Source organism: Acomys russatus, chromosome 23 (genome assembly GCF_903995435.1).
Source record: "Acomys russatus chromosome 23, mAcoRus1.1, whole genome shotgun sequence".
In the NCBI taxonomy this organism is placed as follows: Eukaryota; Metazoa; Chordata; class Mammalia; order Rodentia; family Muridae; genus Acomys; species Acomys russatus.
Genome location: NC_067159.1, coordinates 10,753,186 through 10,775,876, shown reverse-complemented (window position 1 = coordinate 10,775,876; position 22,691 = coordinate 10,753,186). Strand labels below are relative to the sequence as shown.

Sequence of the window (22,691 nt, the reverse complement as noted above, 5' to 3'; positions counted from 1 at the left end):
AGAGTTCAGGATGAAGGGGGGACGTGGGAGCCTTGACTTCACCTCTGCTCACCTGTCGTTGGTCCTGCCTGCTCAGCTCTATCAGCGAGTTTTCAAATAGAAGACCCGTGGGCAGCCCCCAACCCTCTGCACCTCTCTCCCTTCTCCCTCTTAGCCTCAATTACTCCCCAGCTTCACAGAAGTAGTCAAACATTGATTCCCCATCCCTGAGCCCCTGATATCCCGATATATATATATATATATATTCATCAATGACTTTGTAGGAAGTTTTGGAGACTGCTCTCTCACTGGAGTCTGCTGAGTCAGCAAGACTTGCTTGGGTGGTGTGGGGTGGAGTGGGAAGGGGAGAGGGGAGGGACCGTGCTGGAGTCTTATGTCGCTACCTCCGTAGCTCTGGGTTTTATACGTGCCCACCATGATGACAAACTTTTCCGCATGGGTTAGCATTGAGATCCTGAGCCATCCCCCTGCCCCCCTGAGTCTGCTTTTTAAATTCATTCATCCCTGATGCCAAGAACCTGAAAAAGAGGACTTTGGCTCTTGAGCAGCTCTGGTGGGATTTTGCCTGTGAGTTTGTTTATTATTTATTTATTTTTGGTTTTTCGAGACAGGGTTTCTCTGTGTTAGCCTTGGCTGTCCTGGACTCACTTTGTAGACCAGGCTGGCCTCGAACTCACAGTGATCCACCAGCCTCTGCCTCCTGAGTGCTGGGATTAAAGGCGTGCGCCACCACACCCAGTCTCCTGCCTGTGAGTTTTAACCGCAGGTACGGCAGTGACTTGAAGGACTTGTGAGTCACCCTCTCAAACCCAGACCCATGTAAGTCAGGAGCTTGGCTGAAACCGGTGAGCTGGACAGCTGAGAGTTTGACTCTTAGGCACTTGGGTCTTCTGCAGAGTCCTTCCAGGTCTGTTCTAGACAGCATTCTGTTGTCCCTTAGAATCAGGAGAGGTGTCTGGTCCCTCCTGGCCACTGTGCTGTTGGGTCTGGGGTTCTGCCCATGGTGGTGGGAGCCTTTCAATTTCCCAAATCCTCTGTGTTCGATTCTTGGATTTGCCTCACAAACATGGCCAAAGTACTGATTAGGTTATATAGTCACTAGCTTGATGACCAAAGGGCTGGATCCTTTTAGTAATCTGAATGAGAATACTCACTATAACTCATGTTTGAGTGCTTGGACCCCAGTTGGTGAAACTGTTTGGGAAGGATTAGGGGGTGTGGCCTTGTTGGAGGAGGTGTGTCAATGGGTGTGTGTGTGTATGTGTGTGTGTGTGAATTGAGATTTCAAAAACACATATCATTCCCAGTTAGCACTCTCTCTCTCTTTCTCTCTCTCTGGCTCCTGCTTGTGGGTCACATTTAAGCTCTCGGCTACCTCTCCAGCACCACGCCTGCCTGCCTGCTGCCACGCTCCTTGCCACCAATGGTAGTAGACTCACCCTCTGAAACTGTAAACCCTCATTTAAACACTTTCTTCTGCCCGCTGCCTTGGTCATGGCATTTGTTACAGCAGTAGGACCTGTGAACAGCCCCCAGGTCCCCCCCAAAAGAAACTCAGAGACTGTTTTCTCTTCTATATTGGCCCTGTCCTGGGCCATTCCCACTGCATTGCTCCTGTACCTCCAGGTTGTGTGAACAATAAAATCTGGAGTTTGTCAGACTGGCTGAGCCCTTTCTTCCAGTGATGGGTACAAGAACAGACTCTCAGGCTGAGGGAATGCCTTTTTATCCATGTGTTGAGATCTGAGCCTCCCTGAATGAGGGATGCCCACAGTCTAAGTATGAAAACCCATCCACAAGGAAAGGAGGTGGGCAGAACAGGTCCTATGTGGGATGCTGCCTGAGGATCCAGCAGGGGGCAGATGGGACCTGGCCTGCCAATCATTGCCTTGGGTACCTGAGAGCTCAGACCAGCCTCTGATTTTATCCCCTGGCCTTGGATTGGCTTTTACTCCCCTATAGTGGGTTGGCTCCTTTAGGGGCGGGCCAGAGCTGCTCCCTAGTTGCCCTCAGAGTCATCCTCACCCTGAGAGCTGCTATCTCAGAGTGGAGTCTCCTCGGGCCTGACTGCAGTCTCCAAGGCTGGAATGGAAACCATGCCCGTGATTCTGGGTTACTGGGATATCCGTGGAGTGAGTGGAAGGCTGGGCTGCTAGGTGGGACGGGCACAAAGCTGCAGCCTTGGTTCCAGGAAAAAGATTCTCATGGGTTTTCCTTGGGCTCTCTACCTGTCTCTGTCAGACTCTGCCCAGTCTGCCCTCTCTCCTTGCATCCCTCCCTCTCTCCTCCACCACTCTTTTTTAGTAAAAACTGGGAAGGCTTTCCCGGAGGAGGTGAAATCACACATTGGGGCTCTCACTGACTATGACTTTTTTTTTTACCTGCCATCTCTCACAGCTGGGTCACACCATCCGCCTGCTGCTGGAGTACACAGAAACAAGCTATGAAGAGAAGAGATACTCCATGGGGGATGGTAATGACCTTCTTCTGTTCAGACCCTTCCCCAGCTTCTGTGCATTGGTGCCCAGCAGCTTCTGCCCTGGTTCCTGCCTTCTCAGCTCAGTGGCTTTCCTCCAGATGAACCCAGGGTTGATCCCTCCTAGAAACCTCCTTGAGGGTGCAGCTTTGTTTTTCAATACAGGATCTTGGGAGTGGGATGCTGGCCCTTTTCTGAGTATAATCGGGTGAAGTTTTCCCTGTAATGGCCTAGGGCTTCTGTGAGTCTTAGTCATGAAAGACCTATGGCCATGAAAGCGCTGTTCAAGTGTAAAGCTTTGGGATGAAAGACTTACTGGGTCAGACTGCATATTCCCTGTACGAAGGGTCCTGCCCTTGTTTTCTTTGGAAGGTTCTGGGGAAGGCGGCTTTAGATACGGAGCTTTCTTTTCACACCATCTTGTTCACCACAGCTCCTGACTATGACCGAAGCCAGTGGCTGAATGACAAACACAAGCTGGATTTGAACTTTCCTAACGTAGGTGCAGGGAAGGGGAGGTTTGGGGGAAGGCGTGGTGCTCTCACCTCATCTTGCCTGCCTGAAGGGTTTGGCATCAGTGTTTCTGCTCTTCTCCTCCCACTCCTGCTGGTTGCACAGTGTTTCTGTGATGGGCCATGTCCCAGCTCTTCCATGCACACTGAACGGCAGGCCCCACATCTGTCCTGACCCACAAAAGGGATGGAGGGACCCCATATCCCATCTCACTGTCCCTGCTTGTCCTTCCAGCTACCCTACTTAATTGATGGGCCGTACAAGATCACCCAGAGCAACGCCATCCTGCGCTACCTTGGCCGCAAGCACAACATGTGTGAGTGGGGCTGCCTACAGGGTCGGGGACAGAAGCCATCCCTCTGAGCTTGGCTGGAACAGGATGCTGAGGGTGAGTCTGTGTGTGTGCTGCAGGTGGGGAGACAGAGGAGGAGAAGATTCGTGTGGACATCTTGGAGAAGCAGGTCATGGACACCCGCATTCAGATGGGCACGCTCTGCTACAGCCCCGAGTTTGTGAGTCCCCGCCGTATGCCATAGAAAGGGGTTTGCAGGAGGAGTTAAGGACCTGTCTCCATACCCACTCTTGTCCTCTTTGGAAATTGAACCCAGCCCTACTGATTTGTCAAGCTTCCTCATTCAGCCAACACTTTGGCCTTCTCATTTTGTCAATGAACGCCACATACCAATTTCAAGAAATCTCGAGGTATTGTCATGACACCAGTGGTTGGGAATTCATGTCCTACATAGTAAATTCATATGTTCAATTCTCTTCAACTTTGGCCTTGACACTGCCATGTACCAACTACCACTCCTGAAGTTCACGGATGAAAGCTGGGGGGGGGTGGTGGGGGGAGGTCATGAATATGTAGAAACCCACCCAACAGTTTTCCCAGAGTTGAGTCCTTAGCAGGGAAAAAAAAAAAAAAAAAAAAAAAAAAAAAAAAAAAAAAAAAAAAAATCCAGGCCTCTAGCTACAAGGCAGCTCATGGTCAGCCAGAAGACCACTGTTCCTTTCAACATCGGACACTGCTCAACTGCGTCCACTGTACTCCAATTCTCTTCTTGTGCCATCTTGTAGAAATCCCTTTGTCTCTTTTCTTGAAATTGTTAAATACTTTGCTTTTCTAATGAACCTCTGAGTCAAGAACTTGCCAGCTACCTCTGAAGTCCTAGGTTAGATGAGGCCACTCATGACAGATTCAGGGCCCGAGTGGATTTCCCATCTAACTTCCGGTCACCCCTGAGAGGTGAAGCCTGCCACCAAACAGGAGTTTACTTATTAAAACAGTGAGACATTAAGTGGTGCAGGCCTAGTGAGAGGAAGGTGCCTGCTCCTTTGCACAGCCTGGAGAAGGCATACTTTCTCCCTGAGGGTCTGTATAAGGGCTGTGACAACTGTTTTCTACTTTAGGAGAAACGGAAGCCGGAGTTCTTGAAGGGCCTCCCAGCTCAGCTGATGCTCTACTCCGAGTTCCTGGGGAGGCAGCCATGGTTTGCAGGCAACAAGGTAAAGAGGGCAACAGTGACAGTGAGGCAGAGGACTGGCCATTCTTCCCAGGTTACCAGATGGCATCCCACTGACCCTCACTGCCTGCAGCTCACCTTCGCAGATTTCCTTGTCTATGACGTCCTTGACCAGCACCGTGAATTTGAGCCCAAGTGCCTGGATGCATTCTCAAACCTGAAGGACTTCGTGGCCCGCTTTGAGGTGATGCCCTCCTCACCCCCCACCCACCCCCATCCTCTTCCTCTGGGATGTCCTTCCCTTTCCCTTCCCAGGGTGCTTCCCTCATCCTGAGGGTTAAAGGAAGAAAAACCAAGGCTCTACTGAGGGCTGGCTTCCTGCCAGGACCCCGTGCTCAGGCTCTTAGACCCATGGACTCAATTTGTCATTGTAACGGGCAGGCAATCTGGATAAAATTAGCTGACTCACTGGACATATAAGGAAACTGACTGTGTGTGTGTGTGTGGGGGGGGGGTGAATGGGGGTAAGCTGCTTGCTCAAGGCTACTACTAGTAGAGACTGTTCTAGGTCCCTGGCTGCCTCTGGCTTCTAAAGGCAGCATTCAGTGTCTCTTCCTGATATGTTCCAAAAAGTAAATCAGGCCTTTGTATGGCCTGGGTTTCCTGCCCAGAATTTCTGGTATGTGTAACATGTGAGGAATGTGTGTGTTTTGCAAGCATTAGGCTGAGACAAAGGCTGACTGGTGTGCAGGACCAAGACATACTCAGAGGTCATGTTGGATGGGTATAGTCAGTCGTGTTGCTGACCTGGGCTGTTCCCGTGGAAGATTTTATCTTGAGTTCTGTTGGTGGGTGTGCACTTTCCTCCCTCTCTTTGTCATGAAATGAAGTCATAATTTGATTTTTATTCAGATTCTTTGGAATTTTCCTCAGTGTGAGGCCCAGAAGCAGGCCCAGAAGCAGGGCATGCAAAAAATGTCCCTTCATCCTAGGAGTGAGCGAAGCTGGTAGCCACAGGGCACAATGGGCTGTGAGATGCTTGTGATATTAATGTTTTCCTGGCCCTCACATCACAGTTAATCATGGGCTACAGTGAACTCTCCAGTTTGGCATGAACAAATGTACTTTTTTCCAGATTTGCATATTGGAGGCATTAGGGTAACAACAGATCTCGGCCTGGAAGCATTTCTCCTTCCCCACTCCCCATAAAGGGATGTATTTCTTTTTAGTTTGTTCTCATCACTCTGGTTCTGGCCCACATAGAGTGGCCTTGGGAGCGTGCAAGAGCTGGCCTGGCTGGGGAGGAGAGTGTGTGTGGAGTGCAGAGGCCAGTGTTCCAGCACAGATGTGCTGTGGCTTGTCGGGGGCTGGTAGCTGTGGCTCTCTACTGATCTTTAGACGTGACCCCTGTATTCTCAGCTGAGGTGTCCTGTAACACACTCTACTGCATCAGAGTTAGAGAGGAGCTTGGTGGGGCTCAGGGAGTTTGTGCTCAGGGCTCAGGTGGAGATGTTTTTAGCTTCAGGTGACCAGGTGGGGCTGGCTGCCACTCCTTGCTTTGCTTTCCCCTCAGCCTTCTCCACTTACACTCAGGAGTCACTGAATCCCTGGGTGGGACCTGGGCTCTCTTCCAGGCCACACATGCAAGCCCTTTTGGTTTTTCTGGATCCTTGCTTCTTTTCATTATAGGCATGTCAGTGCAGCCAGGAGTGACAGTGCCCCCTATGGGAGGCAGGAGGGGAGTGCACAGAGAGCAGAGAGGCAGCCACAGAGCTAGGCTGACCCTCTCAGCCATGGGTGAATGAGGTAGTGTCTTAACCTTTGGGTACCTCAGCATCCCTGCTGAAGATGGTGATGGGGGAAAGTGATTTTGTGCAGGGTGGTTGGGTGGCTTTTCTAGAAGCCTGGATTTTGAGCCTCTTGGATGCTTCTAGAGTTGGTTTTGTAGACCTGAGGGCCTGCTTTCCTCCTTCCTTCCTCACTTGCAGAGGGGCCCTGGAGGAAGATCTCTGCCTATATGAGACCAACCACTTCTCCCAAGCCCTGTGTACTTGAAGCAGGCCAAATGGGGCAATAAGTAGGGCCCTGCACTGCCAGTCATTGCCCTGGACACTAACTCAGCCACTGCTGGCTTCCAGAAACTGTCTTGCTACAATCACAGCCTTCCTTCCCATTTCTTTCTCTCCCTTTTCATTACCTACCCCTCTGCAAGAACTCTTTGTCTCTCCTTTTACACAGCCTCCATCACTCAAGCCTCCAAATTTCAGCTCCCTGTCCTCAGCAAAATCAATTTCTTCCTTTATCCCTTACGTCATGTTTCTAACCAGACAATCTTTCCCTGTGCTTTGAGCGTCTCAGCTGATGCCTTGTTCCCTGGTATGCAGGCTCAGTCTCCAGAGCGGGATGGTCCAGCCTTGTTTGATATCTAATAAAGTGTGAGGCACACTTGCTCTGTGTCCTGTCTTATTGTCTGTAATTCTCAGGGGCGGCTGCCTCGATATAGCTGGGTGGTCTTTGTTCTGTTGTTTACAAAGATGACTAGGTGATGGGAACACGGTGGTGGGAGACTCTTAGGCAAGCAGGAAGTATGGTCATACACATGCGGCTGGAAATATGGCTAATCTGTTAAGAGTATTTCCTGTTCTTGCATAGGACCTGCTCCCACCCACATGATGGCTTACAATGGCCCATAACCCCAGTTCCAAGGAATCAGATGCTCTCTGCTGTGTGCTTGGGTTCACAATTAGTTGGTGTACATGAACATAGACAAACAGACTCATATGCATACATACATACATACATACATACATACATATGTACATATATATATATATGTACATAAATCTTTTTAAAAAGAGAGAGAGATCATGCTGTCTCCTGATGGTATTCACTTGGGATCTTACAGGAGGATGTACCTTTTATACTAGCATTCCTCTTTGTCACCCTGCATGTTCAGTGCTTCTACTGGCCGCGTGTACCTGGGAATCTTGCTCCAGAGAGGTGCCAGGCTGATGTGCAGAGGCTGGGCAGGCTCTAGGTTCAACATCTACCCTCACACAGAAGTCATCTCTCTTTCCAAGATGTTTTGCTGTAAATGTTCTTTACTGTTGGTAATTGTGTTGCGGGAATCTTCAACAAATTCAACCACTGGCTCGTTGAGGGATGGTCCTGGCCTTGCTGGTGTGTCTGGCAGTGTTGGCATACTGTCAATGTTCAGGAAATTGCCAAGACTTGCTTTCAGATATGCTTATGCTGGGCTTTGGAGTCAGAACTCCTGAGAAAGCATAGCATGAGGTACAAAGGTCCATGTGGAGAAGTTTTCGTCTAACCCAGAAGCTGTCTCTAACCTAAGCACTTACGAGGCTACAACTGACCTGGGACATGGTCAGGTACTTTCCTAGGCTCTAGAGCATCAGGGTGTGATTAGAAGTGCCATCAGGTCACCCACAAAGGAGCCAGAGTCATCGAAGAAGCATCTAATGAGCACGACCCTCGATGGCAGCCAGACTGTGGATTCTAGCTCTCACCAAGCACTTCCTGCGACCTGCCTGTAACTTGGGACAGTTGGAGGATAGCCCTGCTGGGCTCTTGTCTTATAGGTTTATAAAAAAAAAAAAGATAGATTATTGAAACTACTAGCTTAAAAAAATCTTACATTGGTATTATAGATTGATAAAAATTTAAGACTTTTGATTGATGAAAATTTAAGGCTATTTTATTCAACTTTTGCTTCACATTGATAAAAACTTAAATTTATATTGCTATTCATTTTTTGCCTTATGTATTGTATGTTATATGTTGACAAAATATTATATATTGTATGTTAAAAACTTACGATCATTTTGTCCAATGTTTATTTAATGTATCATTCATGTGGTACTCATTCAAAAAAGTAATGTCTTACAAAAACTATTAATAATCTGTTCAAAAAGACCAAAGATAAAAGTTGGTATTTAGTTACCTATAAGTCTTACTAGATACTAACTTACTTTGTCATAGAGCAGGTTTATTTAATTTCTTGTATATATCTTCAAAAAATAGATTGATAACTGTAAAAATAGAGAGTTTGGTCTTCAAACTCTTCAAAGATCCACAAAATATGATATTTAATGATGAGGGCTTTCCTGATAGAGAGAGGCATCCACTCCTGGCCACATCTCCATATACATCATTAAAAATAAAGACATCAAGAGACGAGGGTGACAAAATGGTCACTGGACTGAGAAACTACTCTTATCTCTACTGCTAATGACAGGCAGACTGTCCAATATAATCAACAGTGATGCTAAAAGGTTGACTGTCCAGCTTTAAAGAGACTAGGTGGACCAAACTGTTGGAATTCCTGCTTCAAAATACAGTTTGTTGGATGTTTTGGGCTGACAAGGCTAAAGACTGATTGCCCCAATGATAGAAAAAAATCCGGTGACTGTCCAAGCAGTCTGCTCTCTCTGTCCTATCCACACTTAAGAATTGCCCACCAGCACTTTTTTTATTAGATAAAATTTCCTTCTTGGGTCTCTGATGAGATTAAAACCTAGATAGCCACAGTGTTACTAAAAACTTTAGTTTAAGAATTAAAAACACATTTATAGATTGATAATTACAATTTCTCATAAATGGAAAGGACTCTCTTTGGTAAGACAGTGAAATACTTTCTCCCAGGTTAACAAAAATAAAAAGATTTGGTAATGTATTTGCTACCTAATGATTATATGTGTGTGTGTGTGTGTGTGTAGTTCTTATTTTTTTTAAAGGGGGATGTGTGGGAAAGATTGTAAGCTTTGTCACAGGTAAAAACAGCCTTGGTGGGCTTTGCCCTTGGACACACCACAGATATTCCCTGAGATTAACCTTGAGATCGATTGGGTGGAGCCATCCTGGGCCTGAAATTCGGGAAGCAGACTGGGGACTCCACCTGGATTATTGTGTTTCTAATCAACCCTTGATGAGAGGAGAAGACCGGCCCTTACATGTGAGAGACAGACAGACAGAGAGGACTAGAAGAGACAACAGGTTCGGATTAAGCTCGAACACACATGGATCGGAAAAAGAATCAACGAACAGGCCAGACCAACACACAGGCGAGAGACACCTAGGGACCCATACCATGAAACAGATACCAGAAGGTTCACTCTTGTTTCCTTTTAACCTTTTTTCCCTCTTGTGTAAGATAGTTAGGTTGTACAATAAAGTTTAATTGTTAAAAAACAGCGCCAACACAGTAGTTAAGAAATAAGCACTCACAGGTAGATGTGAGGGCCACTGTGAAATAAGTGACCAATTAAAAGGTAAAGTTTGTAAGAAAAGAGTTCATTGAAGAGAAATATTTATAGTCTGGTAAGGTCGAAATCATTTTTTAAGCCAAACCTTTATTAAACACAGATGAAATAACAGGAAAAAGATAAGTTAATAGGACTATATGAGAGTTAAATAGAAATATTAAAGCCAAGCTAATATTATTATCATTTTATATCAGAGGTTAGAAAATACTTTCCATGAATGGTTGATAGTTCCTAGCCTTGTGAGTATGTTCGTGTGTATATTCATGTGTATGTGTGTGTGTGTGTGTGTGTGTGTGTGTGTGTGTGTGTGTGCATACATGGGTGCATGTGTGTGTGCATGTAGAGGTCAGCAGTTGGTATCAGTTTTTTTCCTCAAGTTCTCTTTTCCTTACTTTTTGAGACAAGATCCCTCACTGAACATGGCTCTCACTGGTTTGGCTAAGCTGTCTACAGAGTAAGTCCAGACAGTCTCCCTCTCCCCAGCTGTGGAATCATAAATTCATATCACAGCACTTGGCTTGACCTGTGCAAATGACTGACCTCACGTCCTTGTGCTTGCATGGCATACAGGTACTTTATAGACATGGCCATCTCCCATCCTTTCCTAGTCCTTTTTAATACCTCTGCTGGACGTCATACTTGACATAATGACTCCGTCTGGCTGTGTTCTATTGAAGATACCAGTACGCACAGGTTATTGCAACAAAGAGAAAACCAAATATCCCAAACCTGGGCAAAAAAACTTGAATAGACGTTTTTCTAGAGGAGATATATGATTGTCAATAAGCTCATAAAAGTTGCTCAAAAGTAATAATCATTGGATAAACATAAAATGAAGCTACACTGAAGACATGCTTCCCACCCATCACGTTACCCACTCTCAAGCAGCAGACGATGGCAGGCTTGGCGATTATGTGGAGTGACCTACTTTTGCCTGGCCCCTAGGAATATGAACTACTAAAGCTTCTGTGGACATTTGACTGTTAGAAATTAGTTCCTTAAAGGAAAAAGGAGGAAGGTAATTACTATAGGACATACCAAATTTCTTTTCTGTATACATACTCAGAGTAACTTGAAATTCATGAACACTCACATAAACATGTGTGTGTGTGTGTGTGTGTGTCTGTGTGTGTCTGTGTGTTTGTGTGTGTGTATGTGCCCAAAGTACTTAGGCAGAATATTATGATTGTCAGGGGTAAGGCAGGCACTGGATTCACTTCCTGGTGGGTGAGAGGCAGAGATTGTGACATGAAGGGGCCTGAGACTATATATCTGCAAGGACCTGTGCCCAATTTGTCTTCTCTTATGGGGAAGGGTCCAGGGGACTGGGCAGCTCGCACCATGGAGTCTCTCAAGGTGTCAACCTCCTTCCATCTGTGGGTCCTCCATTCCCCTGGGTGCTTCCTCTCTGTTGGGTTTTAGGGTTTGAAAGGAGAAGGGGGCTCAAGAGAGAAGTGTTGAGTCAAACTGCCTTTCAGGCAAGAGCCTTATCAACACACAAAAGAAAAGGGAAAACACAGCAGAGTGGGGTCTTTTAAGGCGTGTCCCTGTGAGGACAACTGGAAAGGGAGACTAGTGTGACAAGAGAAAATGGGCTCAAGGTCAGCTGATACCACCTAACTAAGCTAAGAGATTGTGTGTTTCTGTGTTTCTTGTTGAAAAGCCCCAAGGACATTTCCGGAGAAGGGCTTCTGGGAGAACAAAGGGCCTAGTTAAATTGTGATAGGACAGTGATTACTTGTAGTCCTCTGTTTAGAGCTATGTTATCTGCAAGGGCCCTTGAGGGAGGGAGAGACAAGCTCCTTGCCTGTGTGCCCTGACCCTGCTGTCCTTAGATAAAGTTATATCTCAAAGTATGGGAAGGAGAGAGAGAAAAAACAAGCCCAAATGGAGGCAAGAAATTCCCCTATGCAGGTGAGACAGAGGCCAGACACATCCCATTGTTGAGGTACAGTGTGCTATGTATGGCAGTCATGAGATCACCTAAAATTGTATCATCTTGTGCTACCATGTACCAAGCACAGTATGTGTGAATGGGGCTGACAGCAGGTTGTGGAGGACTATGGCCAAGCCCTGGGTTTATCTGAGGTAAAGAACTAAATATTCATTATTATTATTATTATGTGGGCTGCACATGTGTGAGATTAAGTTGAACTAGTGAAACCAGTGTCTCACACCTGAGAGCCTGAGAATCCAGCAGTTGTTCAGTTCAGGGTCCTGCAATGCCTCGGCAGTTCCAATCTGGTGCCAGCAAAGAGCTGGAAGGTTCCTACAGAGCTGAGGGTCCTCAGTCACTGTTGGAAGCCCAGAAACACTGGTTCTGACATCAACAAAGAAATCAGCATCAGCAGCAACAGGGTAAATTAACTCAGTGGCGAGAGGAGAGGTGTTTTGCTACTTTTCTTTGGCTGCTATTGACTCCATGACCAAGGCAACTTATAGAAGACGCAGTTCACTTACAATTTCAGAGAGTGGATCCATGACCATCAAGGCTGGGAGCACGGCAGCAGGCAGGCATGGCCCTGGAGCAGTAGCTGAGTGCTTAATTCCTTATTTGCAAGCAAGAGGCAGAGAGAAAGCTAACTGGGAATGGTGTGGGCTTTGGAAACCTCAAAGCCAGTCCCTAGTGACACACTTCTTCAACAAGGCCACACACCTCCTAATCTTTCCCAAACCAGGGCCATTCTTATTCAAAACACCACAGAAGACCAATCCAGCAAAGGGGGGAATCATCTTTCATCCTCTCCTCTGGTCCCTTTCTTGAAACTGGAGTAAGTCTGTCTACATGATTTAAAGAAATCAAGACAATTCCTTAATTAGGGCTCCCTGCTCAGGTGGTTCTAGACGGCAGCTTGGTAACATTTTAATTTTAATTTTATTTATTTTATTATTATTTTTTTTTTTGGTTTTTCGAGACAGGGTTTCTCTGTGTAGCCTTGGCCATCCTGGACTCACTTTGTAGACCAGGCTGGCCTCGAACTCACAGCGATCCGCCTGTCTCTGCCTCCCGAGTGCTGGGATTAAAGGCGTGCGCCACCACGCCCTGCCCGGTGACATTTTTAAAGCAATCAACTCAGGTGGCCACATCTCAGGGCTGCTACATCCCAGATGTTCTGCGTCATCTCCTTCCTCATCCTTGACTGACCAGGTAGGATTTGGGTCGCTGAGTTGGGATTCTGGCATCTGCACAGGTTCACAATCCAGCACACTCCACACATGCTGCCTCAGAGCCCCTCAGAACAACCAGCTGTATCAAGGGCGCACTATTATTCAGAGCCACCAATGATAGGCTAGAGTGGGTTCTCCCAGAGTGGATCTTCAGTTCCCAGAGAGGAGAGCCGGTGTCTAGAACTCTCTCTCTCCTCACTTTGAGCCTTCATTTCTCCCCAACTCTATAGTGTTTATTCATTCTTCTGCATCCGCATCAAACTGGATTTTGACCTTTGAACCCAAACAAGCACTTTTAGGTTTTACTTCGTCCAGTGTTGGCATCCAGACTTGCCAACTAGCAATATGCACCCATAGGTTGCTTGTTGTTGATATGTGTGAGGTGCTGACACATCTGGGGATTTGTCTTTGCTTGGACTCTTGACACAGGGATCTGGTCCCAAGAGGAGCCCAGCACATGCCATTATTTACAGTGAGATTTGCAAACTTGCTAATTTCTAGTCTTGGGAAAGACAGCTGCTCACCCTGGTCAGACTGGGGCAAGTAGAGAGCTGTCAAGTGTGTCCTCCTCTGCTGGGCACCTTGTGTCTGAGGGTGGTGACAATAATTTTCTGCTTTAGATAAAAGGAAGCCAGTGTGCCTGAGTGCCTCACTGAGATGATGAGACTTTTCTTTCAGGTCCTGAGGAGCCACGATGGTCGACAGAAGCTGAGGAAAGGGTGAAATGAAATATGGAGTTACTGTTTTTGAGGATCCAGTGGCTGGCTAGCCCTCCTTTCGGTCTGCAGAATATCCATGCTACTGTTCTTCCTTATGATAGACGTTGTTACATATATTTCTTGGTGTTATACCTCTGTATACATTCCTGCTGGAAGGACCCCCCGCTGTTTGAGGGTGCAGTCCTCTCAGTCCAAATAGCCATTCTGAGCTCAGCATTAGGTGTAGGACTCCCTCTCCCCAGCAGGGCCTCCAGCTCTCTGCCTGACTCCATCTGGAGAGTCTTTAGGCATAGATGCCCCTCACCACATTTGATCTATGGCCCTTGACACAGCTGCCTGCTAGCTCTCCCCTCCCTGTTGTTGTAGGATAACTAGGTACTGTGTCCCCCTTCATATGATAGAAGTGTGCCGCCCAATGTAAAACAAGTATCCTTAAAATGCCTGGTTTCAGCCAATTATGAATGCCTATCCTGGAAGCCACCCACCCACCCACTCCCCAAAAGGTATATAACCTTTGTTCTCTCTGATTAAAGTTGAACTCTCTCCTGAAATGGTTCCCAGAGTGTTCGATCTCCGTTACGCTTATGGCCTTCCAGGCCCTGCATCTCCTCTCCTGCTCCCCCTGCCTCGGTGAGCTGGTGGTCAACCGCATATTCCTGTCAGTAGAGGACCGCTTATCTTCTTAAGTGGATGTTTTCTCTCTGAATCTCTTTCCACAGTTTGTTACTAAACCTGGAGCTGAAATGAAAAATAACTACTACTTATTGAGCACTTTATTCCATGACTTGGGCTGATGTCCTAGGTCTTTGGGTCAATTGAATCATAGGAACATTTCCACAGGCAGGTGGAGTTACCAGTCCCATTGGACATATATGGACGCCATGTGTAAGGATTCAGTTACTTGCTTAAGGACTTAGAACTAGTGATGGCTGTGTGGGCCCTTCCCTGTTGGTCTCTAAATTCTGAGGCCAGCAGGCAGTGTCTAACCCTGTTTTGAATTAAAGGAAAGGCCTCAGGTCATGCACAAGCTGTGTTTCCCAGTCCAGGATCCTTGGGAGGGGGTGCTCATGCCAGACTTGACATTAGGAAGTGGAGACAAAGGATAGAGGTGAAGTGTCACAAGACAGACAGTGTTCACACTCCCTCTGCAGAGCACCTTACGGACATATCCCCCACTGGAGAAACCCTGAGACCCAAGGGGTATAGTTGGTGCTAGATTTGAGGAGACATGTAGGAGGTCCAGTTGGAAGTGTGTGTGTGTGTGTGTGTGTGTGTGTGTGCGCGCGCGCGCTCACTAGCAAAAAGACATGTGCAGACATTAGGGGTCCTCTAGCACTTTCCACATTATTCCTTTGAGGCAGGGTCTCTACCTGAACCCAGTAGCTCAGCTCAGATGGGCTTTTAGCCAGCAAGCTCCAGCCATGCTCCTGTCTCCAGTCCTCAATGCTGGGGTTACAGATAGGCATGAACCTATGTTTAGCTTGTTACCTGGACACTAGGACCAGAGCTCAAGTCTTCAGTGGCTGCATAGCAATCACTCTTAGCCATTGAACTGTCTCTCCGGGCCCCTAGTTGGAAGATTGGAATCCTGTAATTAAATGGGGGCAATTTCCTTCCCTCTCAAGCCTTTCTTCCTTCACTTTCTGAGTGTCTTGCTTTATATCAGTGATATGAGGTTATATACTTATTTTCACTGATGCTCAGTGACTGTCATGCAAAGATGACCCTCCATCCAGTGACTAAGTGCAGCAGAGAGCAAGAGGCACACAAGCCTTGGTACCACCTGGCTCCTGGAGGGCGCAGTAGCCTTCATGTCCCAGCTAGCCATGGGTTCTTCAGAGCCCACTTGATATATACAGAAATCGACTCCATTAGCGATTCGGGGACTGGAGGCATCAGCACATCAGGCTTGTAGCCTTGAGTCTTCTCTCCCGTCTGGTGCTGTTCTGCTTCCTTAGATTCTCTTTGGCTCTGGTTCTGACCCAGGAATAGTAGTCATGGTGATCCTGTGAACCGTGGCGGCGCTATGACCATGGGAAGGATAGACGGGGGTGAGGGGTGGGGGTGGCGGGGGATGAGGGCTGTAGCCCGATGCTGCCTGCACCTCACTCCTTGATAATAGTCACTCCAGGTCTCTGAACACTGTAGAAATGATCTGAGCAGTCTCTCCTGGTAAGAGGGAACAAAATGCACCCAGTGTCTCTTTGCGCGGTCCTCTGTTAGCAGAGCTGGATGTGAGGCAGCAGGCGGGCTCAGGGCGATTGGCCTGAGGCTCCATATAAGAACAGGTTGGACCTCTACTTTCAGGAGAGCTAATTAGAGCCGGCTCAGCATTCCAAGGTGCCCCTCCCTCCCCCTGTGCTTTTCCTCCAGGGTTTGCTGAATCACTGGCTCAGGTCTGGACTCTCTGTCCTGCGGCAGGGGCCTGTTCTGGAAGTCCTTGTCCCGTCACAGGTAGTTTCTGTGTGAATCATCAACGAGGACGTTTCCTCTGAGAAAGGATCCAGTCTCTGAAGGCAAGGAGTGAGAGGGTCTCCTGTAGGAAGACAGGAGGGGACTGGGCAGAGAGGGCACAGAACAGGAGCTGTGTAAGTAGGAGGAAGCCACCTAACCGCTCTAGACTGCCTCCTTGCTGATAGCTAGGCACGGTCAGATAGATCCTGCAGGATTATTGAGTGAGTTTTCTGACTATCTAGAGTTTTAGACCCCCCCCCCCCCCCGCCTCCCCCCAACCCCTCCAACCCCTGCCTCTCTGCCCCACCCCCGCCCCCGGCCCCATTCAGTCTTCCATTCTTTACAGGAAATTGAAGAATTCGCTTTCCAGAGAGCTTCCTCTAGAACCCACAGGGAAAGGCTGTCCTTGGAGTAGAGATAAGAGGCCCAGTGAGGATGAGGGCTGGAGCACCTTCCTGCTTTTTCCTCACTCACAGGGCCTGGAGCAGACCCCTGCCCTACTTCCCCCAGACCTGTGCTCACAATGATGGCCACTAAATATGAACACTTGGGGCAACAATTAGGACCTCAACAGGACAAGAGGTGGGGGTGAGAAGCCTGTTTTTCTCTGTGATGTTGTGGGGCCCTCTGTAGCAGCCCTGGCAATATCTTCTCTCTCCTTTTTCTTTCCTCTTCCTGACCCCAAGGTCTCACCTGGCCATTTTTTTTTCTCCCTTATCCCTGTTCCACTTTTTGTCTTTCAGATCCCCCACTTCTTCTTTTCACTCAACAAAGTGGCCTCCTGTGGTGACTGCCCCTGAGCCTGGCCTGACTGTCCTGTGTAGCAGTGATTGAGTTGTGTTAAGGCGCCTGGTGGGCCCACTCCCATCCTCTCCTCTCTAGTGGTCAGCTCTACACTCCCAACACGTGGGCTCCAGAGACATTTGTTACCTGCAGAATTCCCCAGCGAGGTCCCCCGTATGGCCCTGTTTGGTCCCCACAAAGCCTGAGTCACCCTTGCTTTGACTGTCATACTCAGGGGCTTTCACCATTGCCTCTAAGGCCAACTTGTTCACTGGCGTTCTGGAAGACCAAAAAGGAGACCCCTAGAGCAGGTGCCTGCACAAGGTCTCTGGAGCAGGAAGGGCACCTTTTGTGGCTGGAATCTTGTCTACTCTTCAGTATTACTGAGATTCTCAAGTTACTAACAATCAGGCCTAAAAACCATCAGTACAATGAGGGAAGGCTTCTCACTCTCAGCTACATTTTAACACAACAAAATAAAACCAACACAAAGTATGTTTTAAACAATCAAGATCTGAGTGAGTTGATGGCGCATCTGAGAAGCGAGACAGGCATGGAGCCTCATGCCCTCGGGAGCTGAGGCTGAGGAACTGAAACTAATTTCTGGCCAGCCTGGTTACAAAGAGTTCCAAGGCCAGACTCTGAAGCCATCTTAAAAAAAAAAAAAAAGGAAAAAGAAGAAACATAAGACACTTGTTACTCAGGAATTTGGAGCAAGGTTTTCAAGGCTTTGTAAAGAGAGCTGTGTTCCTGCGATTGTCGTAAATTACTGGTCCACCTGTATGGCCTGGCTGGGAGTCAGCACAGCAGAGATGATTATAAATTGCCTTTCCTTCAGTCTTACTCACCCTCAGGATGGTGTTGGAGAGAAGGAAAACGGAATCTTGGTTATAAGCTTTTGTACTCATGATGAGGAAGAGTCCATGGTCAGGGGAGGGGAGAAAAAGAGAGAGGGAAAGGCGGGCTAGGGAGGACTGAGGCTGAGGGAGGGCACCTGAATAGGGAGCAGATACATACAGTACATAGGTGATAAGTGTGTACTTTTTCTTCTGTGAATTTTCTCAAAGTCTAATGTTATATCAAAATAAAAAACTGAGGGAAAAAATGGATACATTTACCATGTGATCCAGGATACACGGACACACACACACTTGTGGGCGGGTGCACGCACAAGTGTGTGCTCTCCCCCCCCCCCCCCCCAGCTCCAAAATGAAGTTATCTTGCATGCATGAATATATTTACATTATTACGTTTACCAGTTCTTTATTTTTTATGTATTCACAATATAAAAAATAATTTGCCCTCAGGACACATTTCTCAGGTGTCCAGTCCTTCTGAATCGTAGTCACTGGGCAGTGTGGCTGACATTTAGACTACAGGGTAGAGAATAGTAGCGCTACAGCAGAAGGAAGCGGAGCCCCTAACACGGAGCAGGCAAGTCCAGCCAAGTCATCACCATAGGATCTGAGCTCAGGCTGCCTTTTACAGTTTCTGAGGGGCGGGGCTGGGGGGGGCGGGCCCTGCTCCTAGGCTCTGGTATTGGTCAGAACTGGGGGTGGGGAAGGGCGGTGTGAAGACCTGATAAAGCCAAGTCCCTCTGTTCCTGGCAGCTCTCGGAAAGTCGAGGCCAGACTGACACTGAGCCCGACTGTTCAGACCACAGCACCATGCCCATGATACTGGGTTACTGGGACATCCGTGGGGTGAGTGAGCGGTACGAAGGCAGGGTAGGACTTGGAGGAGGGGCAAGAACGCATGCAGTAGATGGGTTTACCGAAGAGGATTGTTTTCCAGGACTATTGGAGCCTTCTGTCTCTCTTGAAGCATGCTCTTGCTGGTGTGTGTGTGTGTGTGTGTGTGTGTGTGTGTGTGTGTGTGTGTGTGTGTGTGTCCGTCCATGCATGGAGATGGTGGAACTAGGTCAGGAAAGGGGACTCCTCTGGAGTGGGGACAGAATCTCATCATCTCTGGTGGTCTCTCACAGCTGGGCCATGCCATCCGCCTACTCCTGGAATACACAGACTCAAGCTATGAGGAGAAGAGATACACCATGGGGGACGGTGACTGAATCCTTTCTAGTCAGATTCCTGGCCAGCTCCTGCCCATTGGTGGCCAGCAGCCCATGCCTAGGCACCCCATTTCTCAGCTCAGCCTCTGTTTTGCTGGACCTAGACTATACCCCTTCCAGAACCCTTGGGTGTGGTTTGATTGACCAACGGAAGATGCTAAGGAAAGATTTGAGAGTCCACTGCATTTGTAACCAGGTTCCATTTCCTTAGCAACTGGCTAGATCGTTTGTAAGCTCTAGGGATGAAGGAGCCCACAGCGCCGACAAACATAACTGGGTCTTTGAGAGCTTGCAGTGTGACTGCGTGAGACAGCTTCCAGGTCTCCTGCCTCAAAGTCTTATCTCTGAGTCCTGGGGGGAGGGGTCTTGGGAAGGGGGTTCGAACACATGGGTCCTTTGCTTTCACCATTATTTTGTCCACCACAGCTCCTGACTATGACCAAAGCCAATGGTTGATCGAGAAGTTCAAGCTGGGCCTGGACTTTCCTAACGTAGGTGCAGGGAAAGGGAGGTTTGGACATGGTGACAGTGTCCTTGTTTAAGACAGATGAGAAGGTCTGGGAGTCGGTTCGTGTGCGTTCACCTGCCCATCCCTGGTTGTGCACTCCATCGCTCTGTGATGGACTGGATCCCAGCTCTTCATCCAGAGTGCAGCATCTTCATAGGAGGCTTCCCATGCCAGGCGCATACTGAGTGCCGGGCTCCATGTCCATCCTCACCCAAAGAAGGACTTCCAGGGCCTCACATCTCATATAACCATCCCTGCTCATCCTTCCAGCTGCCCTACTTAATTGACGGGTCACACAAGATCACCCAGAGCAACGCCATCCTGCGCTACCTCGGCCGCAAGCACAACATGTGTGAGTGGGGCTGCCTGCAGGGTGGGGAACGGCGGCCACCCCCCCACCCCTAGCCCCACGCCCCACCCCCGGCCCAGTTGGGATGGCACGTTGAGAGTGAGTCTGTGCTGTGTTTTTCGCAGGTGGGGAGACAGAAGAGGAGAGGATTCGTGTGGACATTCTGGAGAACCAGATTATGGATAACCGCTTGGTGCTGGCGAGGCTTTGCTACAATGCTGACTTTGTGAGTCCTACTCTGGGCTCGCAACTTTGCCTCCTCTTCTGCTCTGTGTGTATAACATGTAAACGTCTTAGTGCTGCTCACCTATAAACGGTGTTCTGAGCTGCCAGTGGAGCCATGGTGGCACAGTTTGGAGGCTGGGACAGAAGGACTAAAGTTAAGGCTTTCCTGGTTACACAGCAAGATACCGTCTCAAAATCAAAAACACCTAAACAAAGCCAACCCCTACACACACACACACACACACACACACGCCAACAGAGTGACTCCCAAACCTCAGAGTCTTGTCAGATGAAACTCTAATGAGTTTCTCTGCCTTTAGCCACTGGAGCAAAGTGCTCCACAGTCAAGCATCAGTAGCTCCGTAGTAAAGACTGTGTCTGGAATCTCTCAGCTCTGCCTACCCTTTTCTGGCCTGGCTTATATCTTCCACTTGGCTTAAGTCATCATTGCTTTATGGTACACATTCAAGCAATGAGAAAAAGTGGTGCAACCTGCAAAGGAAAGGGAGCCATCACCTGGGGGCTCCTCTCAGCTAGAGCCCCAGAGCCGTGTCCAGGATGCCCATAGTGATAAGTACGTGTTCCCAATAGGCAGTTCATGGCCTATCAGCCCTATCCTCTCTTTCTTCCCTTCTACCTTCTCAGATTCCCTTTTCTTTTTGAAACTGCACCAAAGTCCTACCTTTCTCCTGCCACTTTACTGTATAGAACAATTGACCTCTTTCCCAGAATGCTCTAGTTACTTGCTTCACATTAACATCTGAGTGCAGAGCTGGCTCACCCAGGCCTGTGTGACCCACAAGAGTTGTTCTGAGCATCTGCGGTGAGTCTCGGGGTCAGTGTGCTCCTGTGTGGCTTCTCCTCACCTCTGATACAGGTCTCCTGCCTGCAGGACTCTAATCAACAGTCACACAATAAACTAAAGCCTGAATGGGGTCTTTGTGGCCCTGTGAGGCCAGCCTGTGCCCAGAATCTTGTGGCTGACGGTGGTCACGGTGTTTTGTTTTTTTTTTTCCCCCGTAGGAGAAGCTGAAGCCAGGGTACCTGGAGCAATTGCCTGGAATGCTGAGGCTTTATTCCGAGTTCCTGGGCAAGCAGCCCTGGTTTGCAGGCAACAAGGTAAAGTGGAGGGGGAGGGGAGGGGGGGAGGAGTTGCCATCCTTCCCAGGTTACCAGATCCCATTGCACTCACCCTCCACCTCCGGCAGATCACCTTTGTGGACTTCATTGCTTATGATATGCTTGAGAGGAACCAAATCTTTGAACCCAAGTGCCTGGAAGCATTCCCAAACCTGAAGGACTTCATATCTCGCTTTGAGGTGATGCCCTAAATCCACCCCCCCTTTTTTGGCTATTCTCCCCATATCCGCTGTCCCCCCCCCACCCCCACTTCAGCCCTTGCTTGAAAAGGTCTTGGTCCTGGAACTGACCACAAAAGCAGTAGTGTTTATTGAACACTTGCGTTCTGGCAAGACCTGTGCTCAGTACCCTTGCCTCTTGGGTAAAATTTATCATTACAACCAATTATATAGGGCAGATTGAAGTGTGAGCCCCATTGGACATTCCCGTTTGACATTTTGTGTCACAAGGAAAAGCTAGTTATGGGACCTCCCCAGAATGGGTTTTCTAAGCATATAATCTATGGTGGGTACAAATCCTAATGCAGAGTCTTTCTAGGAAACTGAAGAGACCCTTTCTAGACTCTAGAGCCTACAGGGAAAGATGTTCCTGGAGTGGGACTGCTTAGCCCAGTGGGGCCACTGACTGACCTGAGTTCCTGCTCTGTCCTCACTCACAGGGCCTGAAGAAGATCTCTGACTACATGAAGACCAGTCGCTTCCTCCCAAGACCTGTGTTCACAAAGATGGCCATTTGGGGCAGCAAGTAGGGCCTTGACACGGTGGGATGCAGGATAAAGATGCCTGATTCCCTTGGTTTGTCAGGAGCCCCAGGGAGCAACCAGGAGCTCTGCAGCCCCCAAGCTACCTGTTCCTTCTTCTTTCCTTCCATCCCGATCCAGATCCCAAGCCTCAGCCGCTCTCCTTTGCTCATCCTATCCCCGGTGCACACAGGCTCTTACAAGCCCCAGGGACGCCTCTAAAACTAAAGTGTCCCTTAGATAGAGGCTCATGTGTTTAGATGCTCGTTTCCCAGTTGATGGCTATCTTGGGCAACTGTGGGCTCTCCGGCAGGTAGGGTCTAGCGACAGTAATTGCCAGGAGCATAGACTTTGGCTTCTGGAGCCAAGCCCCTCTTCAACGTGTTCTGTTTCCTGAGGCATGATATGAGCAAGGTGTATGGACACCAACACTTACCATGACATCTATAACTCACTCCTATCATTTGCCTTCCCTGCCACTTTGCGCTGTATCTCCTACTACGAACCAGAATAAATCATTCTTCCCTTAGGTCGTTTCTGTTTGGTATTTTGTCACACCAACAAACAACTTATGAGAAGCCTGGTTCCAGTGAACGCAACCCCCCCCCCCCCCAGATGATCTTGAACACTGAAGGCCATTGCTTTGGTCCTTCTGAAGTCTCTAAGTCAAAAGCCAGTGGGGAGACCTGCCATGTGGCACCTCACATGCTTTTGTAGACATTGTTAGCATAAAACGTTTACTCACATTTCTCCTTCATCGGTCCTACATTCGCATCACAGACTCCTGAAGTATTTAAAACCACA

General features: G+C 48.3%; 2 protein-coding genes across 3 annotated transcripts in view; both read left to right on the top strand.

Moving 5' to 3' along the window:
- LOC127206625 (glutathione S-transferase Mu 2) overlaps nucleotides 1-22,691 on the top strand; it is an 80,796-nt gene that overhangs the window by 37,232 nt on the left and 20,873 nt on the right. The gene's annotated exons all lie outside the window — the stretch shown is intronic.
- On the top strand, nucleotides 2,410-22,058 carry LOC127206627 (glutathione S-transferase Mu 7). 2 transcript variants are annotated; one of them, XM_051165962.1, is made up of 8 exons: nucleotides 18,418-18,561; nucleotides 18,843-18,918; nucleotides 19,353-19,417; nucleotides 19,705-19,786; nucleotides 19,909-20,009; nucleotides 21,032-21,127; nucleotides 21,217-21,327; nucleotides 21,807-22,058. In XM_051165962.1, exons 1-8 carry the CDS (start codon nucleotides 18,526-18,528, stop codon nucleotides 21,894-21,896), a joined length of 657 nt encoding a protein of 218 aa, XP_051021919.1. In that variant the 5' UTR covers nucleotides 18,418-18,525; the 3' UTR covers nucleotides 21,897-22,058. The 2 variants fall into 2 exon arrangements, with proteins under 2 accessions (XP_051021920.1, XP_051021919.1); XM_051165963.1 differs by lacking the exons at nucleotides 18,418-18,561; nucleotides 18,843-18,918; nucleotides 19,353-19,417; nucleotides 19,705-19,786 and adding exons at nucleotides 2,410-2,473; nucleotides 2,910-2,974; nucleotides 3,224-3,305.